The sequence below is a fragment of the Zootoca vivipara genome, chromosome 7, assembly GCF_963506605.1.
Source record: "Zootoca vivipara chromosome 7, rZooViv1.1, whole genome shotgun sequence".
In the NCBI taxonomy this organism is placed as follows: domain Eukaryota; kingdom Metazoa; phylum Chordata; class Lepidosauria; order Squamata; family Lacertidae; genus Zootoca; species Zootoca vivipara.
In genome coordinates this window covers 54,550,481-54,567,796 of record NC_083282.1, presented here as the reverse complement: position 1 = coordinate 54,567,796, position 17,316 = coordinate 54,550,481, and the positions used below count along the sequence as shown (strand labels likewise).

The following is a 17,316-nucleotide window of genomic DNA, read 5'->3' as shown; positions in this document are numbered from 1 at the left end:
GGAGGAGAAAAATCTTTTCCCCAAGCCATACAACCGGGGGAAAAGTTTTTAAAACATACACATATAAAAGAAAAGACGACATCTTCCAATTCTTTGTTCTGAAACAACACAGAAAGAGAGGGGGATACTTACAAATGCTGGAAAAAAGGAGAAAAAGGGTAGAAAGCAAAGATTTCTGATGTGATGGAAGAATGGGGCAGCTTCAGGAGACATCAGAGTGGCATATAATATGAAGCCACAGGTTGCATGTTTTCCAAGGGCCACAGGTTGCTCACCTGTGAGCAGAATAAAACCTTTATTCTTAATCTCTGACATGTCAGGGCTTCTTCTGCTCATTCAGCAGTCCATAAATACTCAGTCACAGTCTGTTGTTATTTCACTTGTCCCAGAAATGAAAAAAATTAGGGTCTGGGCCAGACTCAGTTGAAACATGAGTTATAGGGGATTCAGAACTCCCAACCATTGAATTGAGGTACTGGAGTCACATGTTCAGGCTAAACAGAACTGGCGTGTTAGCTGTGCTGGGAGCACACAGTCAGCACCACATGTTGAAAAGGTTGCTGGTGAAACTTTAGAACATTGTTCATTGTGCAGACCAATATTAGTGAATTTCAGGCAGAACTGAGAGTGAGAGCAACCCAGGAGCTGAGTGGCATTGGAAGTTTCAAGGGTAGGAGCCTGGGGGAAAAACTGCCCTTTCTTTTCCTCTTCTCCTAACAGAACTGTACTTCCAGCTTGTAGAACCAACTCCTCTTTTCCAAGAGCATCTTATGTCTAGGCCACAACTCCTTGTCCCTCCTACCATTGACCTGTCCATCACCCTGACCGAATGACCCTGGGCAATTCCTTTGCCTTGCCTGTTTTCTCCATTGTGGGCTGTGCCAACTGTTCTGTATTGTGGGGAAAGGTAGCATGGACTATGGTCACCCTACAGTGATATGAGCCTTCTTCATGCATGTGTGTGGTTTCTTCTCTTTCCTCAGTATGATTATCTGGGTGACAGGAGGCCTGTCCCTGCAGGAATGTTCCCCTTCAACTATCCAGCATCCCCTACGGTCCACGACAAAATGGTATGTCCCATTGGCATCCCAGCATTCCACTAGGGATGCTGGGTTTCCTTCCCAAGGTTGGGATCTAATTCAGAGGTGGGGTGAAGGATGTTATTATGCAATGGGCAATTTCTTCCTGGACACGAAACCACTGTCCTGTAACAGTAATATTCTCTAGTGTTTCAGCCTACAGGGATATGTTAGCTGTGTGAGACCAATCTGGATATGTAATGCACTGTGACTATGCAAACTGACAGATAATTCTGTTGAAGACAGGGCTTCACTATTTTTGGCAAAGGAGGGAAATAGGCATGTGATTTATAGAGATAGTGAAACAGCTCCTGTTCACACATTCAGCCACCAGTTTTTAGTATCCTGCAAGAGGAGAACATGTAATGTAAAATGGGTCCACCCCCCCCCCAGTTGCCCAGAAGAATCATCCATGTGATTCTCCTTTTCCCACAATTAATAAATAAAAAGGTGCAATCAGGAGTTAAAGCAGAGGCTTCATTTCACATCACAAGCTACATCTGCATGACAGAAGGGAAGCCTCCATCCTGGCTTGCCCACCATGCCACTGCGGAATATAAACTGAGGCATGGTGCTCATTGCTGCTGCAAGCTTAACTCAAACATTTCTCTTTAGTGATCATGAGCAGCAGCAGTTCAGAGTTTTGACCTGGCATGTGATTTGAACTCAGTACCATTTTGCTCCCCTAAATCAGGGGTGGCGAACCTGTGGCCTTCCCAATGTTGTGAGACTCCCATGAACCTCAGCCATTGTAGCCAATGGCCCAGGGTTGATGAGAGCTTGAGTCCAAACAACTTCCGGAGGACCACAGGTTCCCAATCCCTGTTCTTAAATGAGCAGCACCTTGCCCATAGCTATAATGCAGAAAAGGGCTTGTTGGAAGAGCACATTTTTCCTCTGGAATTCCTCCCCTATTCCAAGAATGCATTGCTTTGGCAGCCCATAAAGAAGAAATGAAGAGAGCAAAAGCTGGGGCAGCGGCAGCAGTAGCGGCAGCTTCCACTGCCCAAGCTTGCAATCCTCCAGTGTAGTTCTGGGACAGTGCAAAATTGGGTGAGCTTGAAAAGGACATGCAGAAAGCCCTGTTCCCTGTTGCTGGCTGTCGTTTCTTTCAATGCTGTATTTTCCTCACTCCTTCTTGCTTCTCTCTTTTGTTTGGTTATTTCACTGCGGGGGCGGATCCATGTGGTGGGGGCAGAAACCACTGTGAGTGGGACTCTGCCAAGTGAAACTGCCAACTTCCATTTGCTCCATGCCAAGGTTCTTGACCCTGCCTGACACCTTTCACCTATGAGAGCAACCAGTAATTCCTGGACTGGATTAAGGTGCCCTGCGGAACAGATTCTAGTTGCACGGACTGTTGCACGCAGCTTCTCCCCTCACTCCCTCTGCCTTCTCACCAGCTATGCACAAAAAGCGGATGCATGTGGCTGAACCAGGAGTGCACTGAGATGATCCTGGTATCACCGAGCACATCACCGAGCACAGTCTCTCTCATAGCAGGTGCTCTGTCCCCATCTCCAGCTGCTTTTGGGGGGGGGAATGTCTGATGGCAGGAACAGATGTGGAATGCGGGTGCAGGATAGCTCCTTTGAAAGAGCAGCACTAGCAGTCTGGACTCTTTGGCGATTGCTCGTTTCCGAGCAAGTTTGTCTACCATGAACATGGTCTTAGCCTAGCAGTGTGTCCGTAGGTGACTGTGAAGGCCAATTCTGGATCCATATGTCCCTCCACAGGGGGGACATCACGGTGAGGATTTGCCAAAAGTGCCTTCCTCTTGGCTCGTTTCTCCCTTTCGTCCTGAGTCTGTGCTTCTTCAAAGTTCATAATACCTTTGGTAGAGGCTGTTCTCCAATTGTGCTCCAGCAATCTGGACACATATCTGTTAATTACAGACACAAAGCTCAGGCTGCCCAGGCCTGATAGTAAAGCTTCTGTGTGTTTAGAAAGAGACAAATTGTTTCCAAACCAGATCAAAATAATTTCCGTCTATATCTGAGAAGTAGTTTACCTGGGTCAAAAGAACACTGTTGGTATCATGCTTGCAGAGAATAATGCACAGGAGCGCCATTTTTGTAAGGGTCCCTTTGTATGGTGCTCCTAACTTTCTTGCCAGGTGAAGAAGCTGTAGGGAGAAGCTGTAGCTATGCTTGCTGTCTTGGGGGATAGCTCAGTCATAGAGCATCTGCTTTGCATGCAGAAGGTCCTACTGGTAGGTTCAATCCCTGACATCTCCAAGTTGGTCTGTGAGGGACCATGTCTGAAATCCTGGAGAGCCATTTCCAGTTAGCATAGATGGACCAATGGTCTGGCTTGGTAGAAGGCAGCTTCCTGTATGCCTGTATCTAGAATAGGTAGACCATCCCCAGCTTTTCCAATGGACATCCACATGGAGGCTGGGTAGAGATTGAGTAAAAGCCAATTTGCATGACCCAAAGTAATTGCCCCAGGAATGTAGACTGAGTAAATCTGTGCAGAGTTTGACGTGTGCAGAACCCGCTGTTTGTTTCAGCACGCTGCCAGCTTTCAGCTCAGCCAGTTTTTACCGCACAGTTGTGAAGCCGTTGAAAGGGACGCTGAGCTTTAGGAAGAGGCCATATGCATGGAGCCAATAGCACAATCCCTTCTTCCCCTGCAGAACTCTGAATGGATGTGTTGAGCCCACGTTCTCAACATGCCAGCCTTGACATAAAGACTGCAGAGCAGTCACTGTGGACGAGAGAATTTCCACCTAATCCGAGGCTTTCAAAGCCAGGTGCCTTGCTGAGAGAAATGTGGGAGTGCTAACTGTGGGGACAAACTTCTTGGTAGCAAACTTTGCCTCTGCAGCAGGAGTGAATTAACAATTCTTGTAGGCCTATGCCACCAATAAAACAGATTATAATAATGGCTTAATGGGTATTACGGGTGCTATATTGCAATGAAAAGTGAGCCCTATTTGGAGCAAATGTGTGTGGGCTTAAAGTCAGAGGGGGCTTGTGCACCAGCTCCATTTCAGACCTTCCCATGTCAGCAGGAGGACTATAGCTCAGTGACAGAGCTTTGCATGTAGAAGGTCTCAGGTTCGATCACCAGCACTTTCAGGTAGGACTGTCTGAAACCCTGAAAAGCTGCTGCCAGTCAGTGCAGATAGAACAGAGGGCTTATCCACACTTATCTTTTGCCAGGCACAGGTGCTCACTTTAGCACTCCATGGCCCAGCATTTTGTTATTATTTTTGTCTCAAACTCTCCCCTTGAAACCCTGCTCTTTAAAACTGAAACAGAGCAAACACCAATTCGGGTTTTCTGCGGATTGATGTTTTCTCTGACTGAGCTTTTTAAAGAGCAGGTTTTTGCAGGGAATGTCCTGGAGCAGGAACGAAAGGGCACTGGGACACAGAGCTTTAAATCGTGGACCGTGCCTGGAAAGAGCGGAGGAAAGGTGTGTATAAGCCCTGAGCTACATGGACGTGCAGCCTGACTCAGCAGAAGGCAGCTTCCTCATCTGGAAGGTCTGAAGAGGAACTCTGAGTGCGTTCAGTTGAACATGCTGAGGATCCTCCTTCACACTGCATGTAGGAAGGTCTGCAGTGAAGCCGGCGCATGTGGGACTGTTGGAGTGAGGCTTGTGTGTGTGCATGCCCCGCCCCGCCCCACCTTTAGCCCACAAGTGTTCAACCCAAATACCCTCAAAGGGCTACAGAGTCAAAAGATTGCATTCCTTACTGCTGGGGGAGAGCATTAATGTATTTTACCAGCTTGGTGGCCTACTCCAGTGGCCTGGAGGAAGGTAGCATGGCCCTCTTGTTAATCCACACCTGTCCAGCAGGAGGCGACACATGGTATGGGGACAGAGCACTGATGATATGAGAATCTGCCAGGATCTCCCATTGAGAGTCCCTCTAAGGCAGCCTTCCCCAACTGGGCGCCCTTGCAGATGTTGTGGACTACAGCTCCCCGTCGTTGCAGTCTGAAACTTCTGGAGGGCACCTGATTGGGGAAAGCTCCTCTGGGGAATATATCCTGGCCTAAAAGGACCGCTGAGCAGCCATCACTCACCCCACCCACTTACCTCTTTTTGGAAAAAAAAATGCTTGTGAGGCTGACTGTTCCCTTTCCTGTCTGGGGAGCTCTGTGCCTCTCTCGAGCTAAGTTGCACCTAACTGCTTTTGCTTCTTCTTTGTTTTTGTTTGTTTTTGTGTTTCCATTTTGCCGCATGCCTAATGGCTCCTGATAGGATGAACTTTTAGACCTTCAGTTGCAAAGAAACCTAGAGTATTTGGATCAGCAGGTAGGCCAAGCTGGCTGTCTCCCTCTCACTGCTCCCACCACATTTTTGCCTCTTGTCCTGCAACCCCCACTGCCCCCTCCCCAGCTGTGCTGTCAGGTCAGTGTTGCCTTTCCCTCTCCCCTTTATCCTTCCTCCTCCCCAACATCTGTCCCTCTCCTTCTCTTGGCATTGTGGCAGCACTAGCGGGTCGATGTGGTTTGTTCCTTTCATCTTTCTTGTGGACAGTGACACACTTGTTCGTGTGGGGGGGGGGTGTGAATTGGGGAGGGAGCTGCTTTGCTTGCTTGGACATCTATGGATTTTGATGTGCTGCAATTGCAGCTGTTATTATTGCCGTATTTTGTGACTGTTGTTGGATTTCTGTGCAATGTTCTGCACTAGTCTGCAGGATGTAAGCAGGATTTAGGGCAGGAATCAACTCTGTTGTTAATAAGAGAATAATCGTGACCCTAGAACTCTGGGTGGCAACCTATGTGTGGGTTTGGTTTTTTAAATGTGAACTGTATTTTGAATTTAGTTTGCACTCTGCCCACTTATTCATTCCATCCCAAGCAGGGTTATTTTAAATACAGCGCTCAGCACTGTCACATCAGCACCCAATGCTCTCATGCAGTTGCTGGCAAGACCTGCTGGCACCAATGCCTGCTTTGTTCCCTCTCACTCTGGCCATCTTGCCTTCATGTTCCCCCAGCTGCTGGCTTATCTGGTGACAGTGGCTTGATCTGGGAAGTTGCCTGTGTGTGTGTGTAAATTTCCTACAGTGACATGGAGTGCCTGATGTAGCGTATGGCCCTAGGGCATTGTGGGAAATAAAAGCGACAGGTGGCTTCCATTCAGATCTGGATCTTGTATCCAAAGAGCTAATACATTTCATGTTGGTGGCAGAAGACTAAATATTTCTTAGTACAGTATTGGATAAATACTGAAGGAGTAACCTTAGAAAAATGGTATTGGAAATTATGGTTTGTGGCATCTACTGAATATTAAACTCATCCTTTGAAAGTAATGAGAAGCCGAGCCAATACAGAATACTTTTCTTTACTAGTGTTCATTGTTAAGGTGTGCCACTGAATGACTGTGAAGCCACTGTAGATCTGCGAGGGAAATTGGAGTCTCCTATGGGGGAAGCCATGACTGTTTAAAGTGATTGATATGGCTTTAAGTTTAAAGTGATTGATATGGCTTTAAGTCAGGCATCCCCAAACTACAATTCCCATCATCCCTGACCACTGGTCCTCTTAGCTAGGGATAATGGGAGTTGTAGGCCAAAACATCTGGAGGGCCGCAGTTTGGGGATGCCTGCTTTAAGTGTATAGTGCATATGGGGCCTTAGACTTTGCCTAAGCCACCTAAGTCAATCCATTACAACATATTGTGCCAGTAAACCCCATAGTTTAACTATGAGCTGTGTGAAGAAGTACTTTGGCAAGCCCTGGATCTTCCAGCATTCTGCTTCATTGACTGACCCCAGGTTCAAGAATGATGAGAGAGGCAGCAAAAAAAGCTATTAAGTTTTATACTCCTCTGTCATGTTCCCTCTTACTCAATTTTTTTTTCTAAACTAAAAAAATCCTCCTATTATGTAACTTTTCCTCACAGGAGAGTTTTTTCCAGCACCAAAATGGAATGGGCAACATTTCAGGGGAAGCTTCCTTGAAAGTCCTGGCCTTTTACTTCCCATCTAGCAACCCAAATTTCTCTTCCAGGATCACATAATAACATTTCTCCTTAGTGTATATGCAGCATCCAGATTACATGTGACAGGAAGAAAAGACACTGTGTGGCCCACATGCCCATCACAAACTCAACTGCCTATGAGGCCGGGGAGAAAACCTGCCACTAACAAGAGACCCCCAGAGAAGAATCCTCCATATGATAGGATGACCTGAACATCCCTGCTGGCTTTCTACCTGCATTCTTGTTGCAGGATCATAGGTTTAGATATAATAATAATAATAATAATAATAATAATAATAATATATTTATACCCTGCCCATCTGGCTGGGTTTCCCCAGCCACTCTGGGTGGCTTCCAACAGAATATTAAAATACAATAATCTATTAAACATCAAAAGCTTCCCTAAACAGGGCTGCCTTCAGATGTCAGATGAAGAAGGTGGAAGGGCAGGGAGGCATACTATCTGATCTTTTCTCCATGTCTGTTCCCAACAAGAGTCTGGCTGATCAGGTGAAAAGGTGCAGATGGCACAGACCGGGGTGGTGGTGGTGGTGGAATGTGACCCTCTTGCTTTCAGGTTCTATGGGTGCCTTGGGAGTAAGGCATGTGAAGGTCCTTTTGCCTATGAAACAGTTTGGGAGTCTGATAGTAGTTTGTCCATGAGTGGAAGTGAGCCCATGAGTTTTTGTGAACTTTCACTTGTTGGAATATGAGATCATCTGTATGTCTCTGTGAATATATCAAGTTTGCATATGGAGCCTTCCCAACCTGGTGCTCTGCAGATGTTTGGGCTGGGGCTGAATGGGAGTTGTAGTCCAAACCAGCTGAAGAGCAGCAGGTTGGGGAAAGCTAGTATATGACATTGCGGACAAACTCAGCTATCTGATTCATTTAACCTTATCCAACTTTTGGATAGTCAAAATTGGGTTACAGTTTGGGAAAGAACTGAGCAGGGTGTTTCTTTAAAAATAAAAATAAAACCATTCAGGTCAGGTACTTCATGTTTAAAAAACAGGGACAAAACAGATGGTTAATCTGAGGTATTGAATAACTAAGCATCAGATATCCAACATATAAGTATTTTGTGTGTATGAACGTTTAAGTATGTAAAGGTGTGCTAACCAGAAATAATGGTTCAGTGTGCATGTGAAATGCTTGGGGCGGGGGCAGGAATCAATAATATATGTAAAACCAGTTTTTACCATAATGGTTTTGTTAAAAAACAACAAACCCATGAATATAAAACAGCTCAGTATACTGTAATAAGTCAGATACCAAGCAACTAACCCAAACAGCCTTCCCCACAAGCTTTGCCTTGAGCTGAAACAATCTTTCATGCACATTTTGTCATGTTAAGGGACACTTTCTGACCTACCCTTAGAGAAACAGGGACAGAAACCCCTTTTGGGAAAACATCAGCAGAGGAGATTAAGCTGGATTTTTTTTATATAAAAAAATAAAATCTCATTGCAAGTGCTGATGGATGTCTGATGCTGGCCTGAAAAAGTCTGCATTTCAATAAGCAAGCCTGCTCCAGAGACAATCTCATTATAGCTTTGGAGTCAGTAAATCCCCCATCAGTAGAGTAATCATGAAGATGTGCTTGTGTCTGTGTTGGGCGGAAGCCACTGAGGAGGAGGAGGCACTTAAAAGTGCTCTGGGTTGGGCAGCTGTTGTAGATAGTAGGCTTTTCTCCCTATTAAAAATGATTCTTCAAGGCTTTCCATCTCCTTCTGTTCCCTTTCTGACCCACAGAGAAAGACTGGTTTAAAACAGCACAATGAAATGCAACCTTCAGAGCCCTATTTATTTGTTATGCCCTGGTGCCTTCTGTCGAAAGTGCATTTTGTGCGTGTGTGCGCGTGTGTAGAGAGATATATAGCACCATCAGCTTCACTTGACTAATGGAGAAGTATGTCAGCCAAATATCATCTGACTCTTGGGATTTTTGTTTAAGCAACTGTTTTATTATTATTACTCCCTTCCATAAAACCTTATGGAGTTGGAAGGAATTGCAAGAACACACACACACACACACACACACACACACACACACACACACATTTCAGCCACACATTGCTTCTTCCCCCCCTTCTTCCAGAATCAATCTATGTAACCTAGGCTACAGTGTGCTGTGAGCATGAAGGGGATGCACAGTGGAAGAACTCTTCAAATCAAACAGCTCCATATGATTCAAGCAAGCAAGCAAGCAAGCAAGCAAGCAAGCAAGCAAAGGCACAAAAACCAAACAAACCCTGGAGGGAGGGATTTATTATTAAGCCCAGATATGACAACCAGTGAGACTTTGTGCATGGACAAAATCTCAGGGGAAGGCCGGTCCACTGGCGCAAATGGGGCACTGCCCCACCAACCTCAGCCAGACCTCATCTTCCTGCCTGTCTTTCTTACAACCAGTCCAGAGGGTGCTGCTGCCTATCAGCTGCCTCCTCCTTAGCTTGAACATCACCAATTAGCTGGTTCTGCCTGCTGTTGGCTCTGGCTACACCTACTGTTGGGTCTCCTTGTCTTGGTCCCTACTAGTCCTAATGGGCACCAGCCTCCACTGGATAAAACCCATCCCTCCACTCCAAGTGTATCCTAATGAGGAAACTATGAGTCCTCCTCTGCCAGTCCTAAAATCTTGAAAAAGGGAGCAAAGCAGATTCCCACCAGGGGCTAGAGGGGCTTATAGAGACTGGCTCAACTAGCCCTGCATGTCTGGGGAAGGGAGAAGAGGAGGAGCTGCTGGGCATCAAATAAAGTTTAATAAGCTCCTGTTTAATAAGCAGAAGTAGCTGTTTGCTGAGTAAGTCCTCCCCGCCCCCCGGCTGGTGGTCTTTTTGTGGGTGCATTCTGTAAAGCATTCTCAACACAAGAATAGTGCATTAGCGATGAATTTATTCTGCTTTCATTTGTTCTTTGATGCTGCCCCTGTGCCACCACTTTATTGCTATCTGGAAGAGCTATAGGGCAACAAAAGCAGGAGAAAAATGAACCAGGGTATTTGTGGTATAACAAGTTGCAGGATTTCAGCAGGAAGTTACAGCATATGCACTGGTCAGAAATGATGCAGGTGGACTGCCACAATACTTCTGCAGGCACAAACAGTGTTGAAAGTGGGACAGTCCTGGTATCATTATGATTTTGCTTATTCATTACATTTGCATCCCACCTTTCCTCTAAGAAACTCAAGGTGGTGTATATAATACTCTTCCTCCTCGTTTTATCCTCGCAACAACCCTGCAAGGTAGATGAGGCTGAGAATGAGTAACTGGCCCAAGGTCTCCCAGTGAGCTTCATGGCCAGGTGGGGATTTGAACACTGTTCTCCCAGGTCCTGGTCCAACACCTTAACCACTATGCCACACTTGCTCTCATTTGTGCTCTTAGGAGCACAAATCAGTGTGTCTGGCGGGACCTGAAGTGAGGTACTAAGCCTCACTGGGATTTCAAAGCAGGCAGAGGGAGGCCCAAACATATCTTCACTCAAAGTCTGCCTTTTGTATTAACAAGGTAAATCTTTTAAGTACAGCTACACCCCATCCATCATCCTATTGTTAAAGGCTGAAACTGATATGACGTGGGAGATCCATGATCAGATTTCCTGATCTATATATAAAATATCTCCCTTTAAATCATCTGTGGGTGGCTCTTTGGTAGGAGCAGTGGTACTGAGAGAGGGGGTGCCCAAACTTTTGAACTAAATCCCCCCCGCCAAGCTGTTATTATTATGTCCCAAAATACAGCTTTGGATGGGTGTGTGATTAGGGAAATTGCATGGGGATTGGGGGGTTGGGATGAAACATTATTTCCCCAGCACTGCTACTCCTTGTGTTTGGAGAGAAAAGCCCCCTGTGGTGTGAATGGTCTAAGCAAAGGGTGTTATATATGATACACCCGTGTGATATGCCTCTTTGGGAACTGTAGAGTGATGTTTTGCCCCAATCATTTCTTTTTAAAGTTTCATTGGCAAGCCCGTTTGCATGGGAAAGGAGCAATTCCAGAAAAGCACATGGAAGATTTCCTCCAGATGCAAATGGGAGTTAGATGAATGTGTGTGAGAGTGTATCAGAACCCTGTTTTGTTTGGAACTATGAGGGAAGGAAGAGGAGGACTCAGTTCTTCCTCCTTGCACCCCTGTAGTGGTACTCAGGCTTCCTTTCTTCATGATCCACCAAGTGCACATTAAATGCAGCCATGCAATTAGCATCACATCTTGTTTAGCCCAGTAATCACTCTGAACCTTGATGTGCTTTTCAGTCCCGTGGACTTCCTTTAGGTGTGCCTTTGCCTTGTGACATCTGTTCTAAGGCACCGGTCTAGGTCTTTTCAGATTTATATGTTAGCGGTAAGACGTGCTCAAGGCTGAGCTGCCGTGGCTGTGCCTCCGCTAGCATCTTGACGTTTTTCCTTCCTTGTCTGCCGCAGATGAGCGAGAGCGAGACTTTGATCAGTATGGTGAACAGAATGGTGGAGAGCTCTTCCCCTAGGGCTCAACTGTACATGCAAGTAAGACATCACAGCAGCTCTGCCATCAACCATGCCATTCCAGCTGCTTTTGCATGGCAGAACCATTCCCTAGTGTCACCCTTCTGCACCTCACATCCGCATCCATTTGTAAGATGCCCATTCAACATTTCATTCTACAAACGGCATTTATACATGGAGCCCAATAAGGCACCTGTGCCCCTGCCTGTCAGTGATCCTAATTCCCTGAAGCATTTTAAGTCACTCAAAACCCGCAACTTAACCCACACGCTGGAGGCGGATGGGACCCTCAAGATTTGTGCATCTTAATCTTAGCTGCATCAACAGCTCTGTACCACCTTATGCCAACCTTTCTCTCTCTCTCTTGTCTGTAGATAAGATAATAAACATATATTTGGCTCAGGTTAAAACCTAAAACTTTCAGTTATGAACTGCTTGTCATGGCTTTTGGGGCTGGAGAAAAAAAGACTATCTATGGTTTGTTTTTTGGGGGGAAGGAAGACCTTTCCTTTCTGGTATTCCTTTTGCAAAATGTAGTGCACCTCTGGAAAATGGTTAGGTATTAACATTAGCATCTGTTAGTCATCACCTACAAACTTGTAACCCAGTCAGAGCTTTGAGCCAAGACGCTGAAGCAACCCCCCCCCCTCTTTTTTTGCTCCAGTGCTTAGCATTGGAATTTGTGAAGTGGGACACTTACCAGTAAGTTTGCATTAGTATCTCTTGCTAAGGGTAGAGAGTCCTCTACCTTTTGCCCACACCTTTTCCCCCAAATAGTTTAGTATAAAAATCTATGGGGATATGCTAGGATATAGAATAGGATCTATCTAGGCTCCTACCCAAGGAACATATCCGTGCATCAGATCTAGGGGAATGCTCCCTCCACAGAGGGAACGTCCACTGGGAAGCAGAATGATCAGCTTCTGTGCTTAATTTTATTAAAGGGTCATCAGTACCAAGCCCTGGAATTTAATTCAGAAATCAGTGTTGAGCTCCAGAACCCACTTGTTGTAATTATGTGTATGTTTTAAACAGAGTTTATATGTGTATATAGTTTTAATTCTATTAATTACCTAATTGTGTTTTTTTAATGAATGTTCCCCGCCCCCTCTAACTTTTAGCAATTCTTGTTTTTATCTGTAAGCCACCTTGAGTCCTGTCAGGGATAAAGGTGGGGTATAAAATGGATAAGATTAATAATAACAACCAAAGCTTTCCATATCAAGTGCTAGGTGTGTCTGTTTTTTGTATGATCTCCGCCTTGGCAAGAGAAGATAATGTATCTGAGCCCCACTGGGACCAGTTCAATGCATGCAGTCAGGATTATCAGTGTTCAGAAACTTTGTCTTCCTGGCAGGATTGGGATTCTTCATTTTGCCCATTAAGGAATACAGTCGGTGATATCATCATAAAAGCTGCATCTCATTGCCTTACAACAAGCCAACCACCATCCATTTAAATCTCTAAAGCTTCAGTCATCATTTGCTCACCTTTATCACCAAACCAGGAAGACTGCAGCAGAACAGGCTAATAATCACTGGTTAGATGAGATCCTTGACTAAGTCTGGGGATAGGTTCAGCTCACTGCATTACCTGAATTTGAAAACAGAATGGCATGTTTGATGAGACATTGTAGCTTCTATCTCCTGCTTTGTTCACAGCACTGTGCCAAATTGCCCCAGGGAGTAAGGATATTCTGACAGAAAAGTGCCACATAGCTAGAATTTGTCTAACTCCAGCTCCACCTGGGGGTGGTTTTCACCCCCTGAGAGAATGTTCTAACACGGTTTCACATTGGTTCCTTTGTGAAGAGTAGTGGCCTGCACAGTATCCCTGCACAGAGGGATACTGACAAGCTGGAACGTGTCCAGAGGAGGGCAACCAAAATGGTCAAAGGCCTGGAAACGATGCCTTATGAGGAACGGCTTAGGGAGCTGGGTATGTTTAGCCTGGAGAAGAGAAGGTTAAGGGGAGATATGATAGCCATGTTCAAATATATTAAAGGATGCCATATAGAGGAGGGAGAAAGGTTGTTTGCTGCTCCAGAGAAGCGGACACAGAGCAATGAATTCAAACTACAAGAGAGAAGATTCCACCTAAACATTAGGAAGAACTTCCTGACAGTAAGAGCTGTTCGACAGTGGAATTTGCTGCCAAGGAGTGTGGTGGAGTCTCCTTCTTTGGAGGTTTTTAAGCGGAGGCTTGACAGCCATCTGTCAGGAATGCTTTGATGGTGTTTCCTGCTTGGCCCCCTGGATGCCCCTTGTGGTCTCTTCCAACTATGATTCTATGATTCTTATACATAGGAGCCAACTCCTAGGGACTGAAGTCCCTTCGGCCCCTCACCCAATATTATTTTTTTTACCCAATAAAATATTTGAGGGGTCCGCCCACCCCTCCAAGTTGATGGGCATTGCCATTCAAGTGGTGTGCGATTGCCAAACTTGGTGATCAATTAAGTGTGGCGGGGCTTACCCGCCACTGCTCCTAATATTTTATTCAAGTTGGCACCCCTGTCTTTACATATTGATTATCAGGGTACATATAAATATGTGATTAGTACAGGTAAGGGATAGCTGGAACTGACATGAAATCTATGCTTTCCTTTGTTTTTTCATAGGATCTGTTCAGTCTTATCATTCCTCTCGTCAGGAAAATTATGTCCCTACAGCATTGTGCCAAGTAATATAAAGCGGTCACTTACTGGGCAGAGCTTTAGCACCACCCAGGGCAAAACGGTGATCTTAAAATTATAAAATCAGGCACTGAAGATACTCAGATACAACTACCATTCTACTTTTTTCCAGGCTGTATAGCCCCTAAGCCAGGCATCCCCAAACTTCAGCCCTCCAGATGTTTTGGACTACAATTCCAATATTCCCTGACCTGTTAGTTAGGGATCATGGGAGTTGTAGCCCAAAACATCTGGAGGGCCGCAGTTTGGGGATGCCTGCCCTAAGCCCTAAGACAAAGAGCATAACCAAGCCCCACCCCACCCACCCCTCTCTCTCTCTCTCTCTCACACACACACACACACACACCAACCATACGGTCATGTGACATCTGGCAAATTAGATTCTGAACAGACATACAGTAGTACCTCGGGTTACGAACACGATCCGTTCCGGATCGCGGTCCGTAACCCGAAAAGGTCGCAAACCGAGCGCCATTTCTGCGCATGCGCAAAGCGCACACGCCGCTTCTGCGCATGCGCGGGACGAAAACACTTCCGGGTTTGCGGAGTTCGTAACCCGAACTGTTCGCAACCCGAGCGGGTCGTAAACCGAGGTACGACTGTATTTCCATTGCTTTTAGCTACACACACAGAAAACAGCAACCAATTCCTACTTTATAGGGGGAAAGGTATGGCTAGTGATTTAATGAACTTAGCAGTTATTGCTCAATTATTATTTTAAAGGAAAACAATGCAATCCAAAACATTTTCCATTACATTTCAAATAGGGCAGGATTTGAGTCAACATTTAGATTTGATCCCAGCTGGAATCAACAAGATTCACAAGGGGCCTCAGACAAAGATCTTTCCCAGTCCTATCTAGAGACACCACATATGAACCTGGTACCTTCTGCAGGCAAATCATAGAAACATGTGCCTTGCCACTGAGCTTCAGCTCTTTTGCCTAACAATGAAGGTGACGACAGTGTTACAGGTGCTACTTAAATGGAGAGTGACATCTGTAGCAAGAAACTTTTCTCATATCACCACTCTCTGTGTTAGAGAAGCTCCTGTTGATCAGGTTCTGCCAACTAGCAGTTAAGAACTTATTTTCTCTCAATGTATTATTGTAACGTGGTAGCTTGCCTGATAATAATAAAACTCTGGTTCTGATGTGATGCTTTTCTTCTGTGCTGGATTGCATCAATTCTAATCAGTGCCCTCCTGTGATACTTGTACACCCCTTCTGGGTAAGTACTGCTGGATATATCACTGTTCCAGAGGGAAACGATGCAAAGCTGAGTTTTGGTTTTATGAATTCACACCAAAGGCCAATGCTCTAAAACTGCCACCTTTGACCTGGCTTTCTTTCTGCATTCGTTGTCCCGTCTGTAAAATAGTGGGGAGCTGGACATTGTGTGAAGAACCTCAAATCACAACACTACATGGCTGCATCTTGTGAAATCTATTACCCTGGGCTTGCACAGCTTTGAAATTCAAAGCAGGAAATAAACTGGGAATAAAACCAGAGGGGGGTGGTGTCTGACTATAATTCTGGATCAATGCAAAGTCTCAAGTTGAAAACAATACAGGATCCTTCCGTGCTCTTGTTGAAGTTTCACTTTAATCCAGCCTCCCACTTATCCTGGCCTCTCTGTTTCCTGAGGACAGGACTCTGGTTACCTGTTCATCAGCCACCCTTTTATAGCAACCTCCTAGACATTGGCCCCTGTTTGGCATGTAAAGATCTGCACTGTATATGGATAGCCAACACTGCTTTTAGGCCTACAAACCCCAGCAAAAATTCTTTCTGGTCTTCCTTGCGTGCTATATACTAGCTCTGTGTATATCTATTAACTAAGTGTGTGTTAGTAGATAACATGGAGCAGCTAACTTTTGGACCATAGCAATTATCACATTTAGGGGAAACTTCCCCATCATGAACCCGAATTCTGTGACTGCTGGGCAGGCCGAGGGGAGGGGGAGGAGAGGTCACATATTTAAATCTACTCACAATTGCAGTTGCTGTGATTGTGAAGGTGAGCTGCTGTTTATTGTATGACTGGCCATGTGTAATTGCTTGGTGATCTGTAAGGTAATGAAGGTTGCATGTCTTGCGTGTTTAGACCTTTAAACCTCCCCCTTAAATAAATTCACACAAGACTCAAATTTTGGTTTGGTTTTTGGCAGAATTTAGGCCACAACTTTATTGATTACAGTAAGTGAGTGGTTGCATAGGCTCTGGTTCGACTAACTCCCTGCACTATTGCAGGTAGCGCTGAGCCAGGGCACTAACATAGGTCAGCCTAGGGTGAACACCTGGAATGGCGGAAAGCCGGGGACATGCTATGTCCACCACCCAGATGTCCCCCTGGACTCAGGCATGGGCACAACCTTTCTCAGGGTTGACCAAACCATTGAGTCCCTGGATTCCTTTAACGGAATACCCTTCACATAGGGATGGCGAGAGCGTTCCTCCTTCCCTATTACCTGAACCAGATCCTATCCACAACCTTAGAAGTTGTGACGATTTGCTACGCAGCAGGCAAAATCAAAATGGCACCAGCCAATCAGCCAAGTGGGGAAAATTCCTGCCGTGCCCCTGTCCCAATGACAGGCGACACACGACGGCATAGCAAAGTCAAATGCAAGCCCTAAATATAGGGAGAGGTGGGCGGGTGTTCCGATGCACTGACCAAGAGAGAAAGCTCAGGTCATGTGCATAGGCATATTTAGGTCCCTTGATCCGATTGGCTCCCATTGGTCAGATTAAACCCAGCATCAAGGGACCTACCTATAGAGTGTTGTGGCTATCCAATCGTGCCCACCCACAACACAAGGGTTTGGTTGCCAGGTCTCACCGCAACACGTGCCCTCTTTGAGGGAGGGCATGATTAACATGCATGCATAGTAGAATAGCTGATTTGCTCATAATCTGAGCAACTTCCCCATATATGTATGTATGTGTATATATATATATATGTATGTGTGTGTGTGTGTGTGTGTGTGTGTGTATAAACTTGACATGTGTGGGGATAGGAAAAAGAGCAATTCTATGCAGTTAGGAAAAGAGCAATTCTCTCACTACATTTTATGCAAGAGCTGCCTCCCTTGATGAGATGAAAGA

At 45.5% G+C, this 17,316-nt stretch overlaps 1 protein-coding gene across 20 annotated transcripts in view; it reads left to right on the top strand.

The window, feature by feature from the left end:
* PLEKHA6 (pleckstrin homology domain containing A6) overlaps nt 1–17,316 on the top strand; it is a 191,605-nt gene that overhangs the window by 146,000 nt on the left and 28,289 nt on the right. For 13 of the 20 annotated variants that reach the window (XM_060277080.1, XM_060277077.1, XM_060277076.1 and 10 more), the window contains 2 exons: nt 984–1,070; nt 5,298–5,351. The exons of 4 other annotated variants lie outside the window; for them this stretch is intronic. In XM_060277080.1, coding sequence (XP_060133063.1) covers nt 984–1,070; nt 5,298–5,351 — 141 coding nt within the window. The remainder of the gene's footprint in view (nt 1–983; nt 1,071–5,297; nt 5,352–17,316) is intronic. 3 more of the 20 variants (XM_035122760.2, XM_035122758.2, XM_035122757.2) reach the window with 1 other exon arrangement.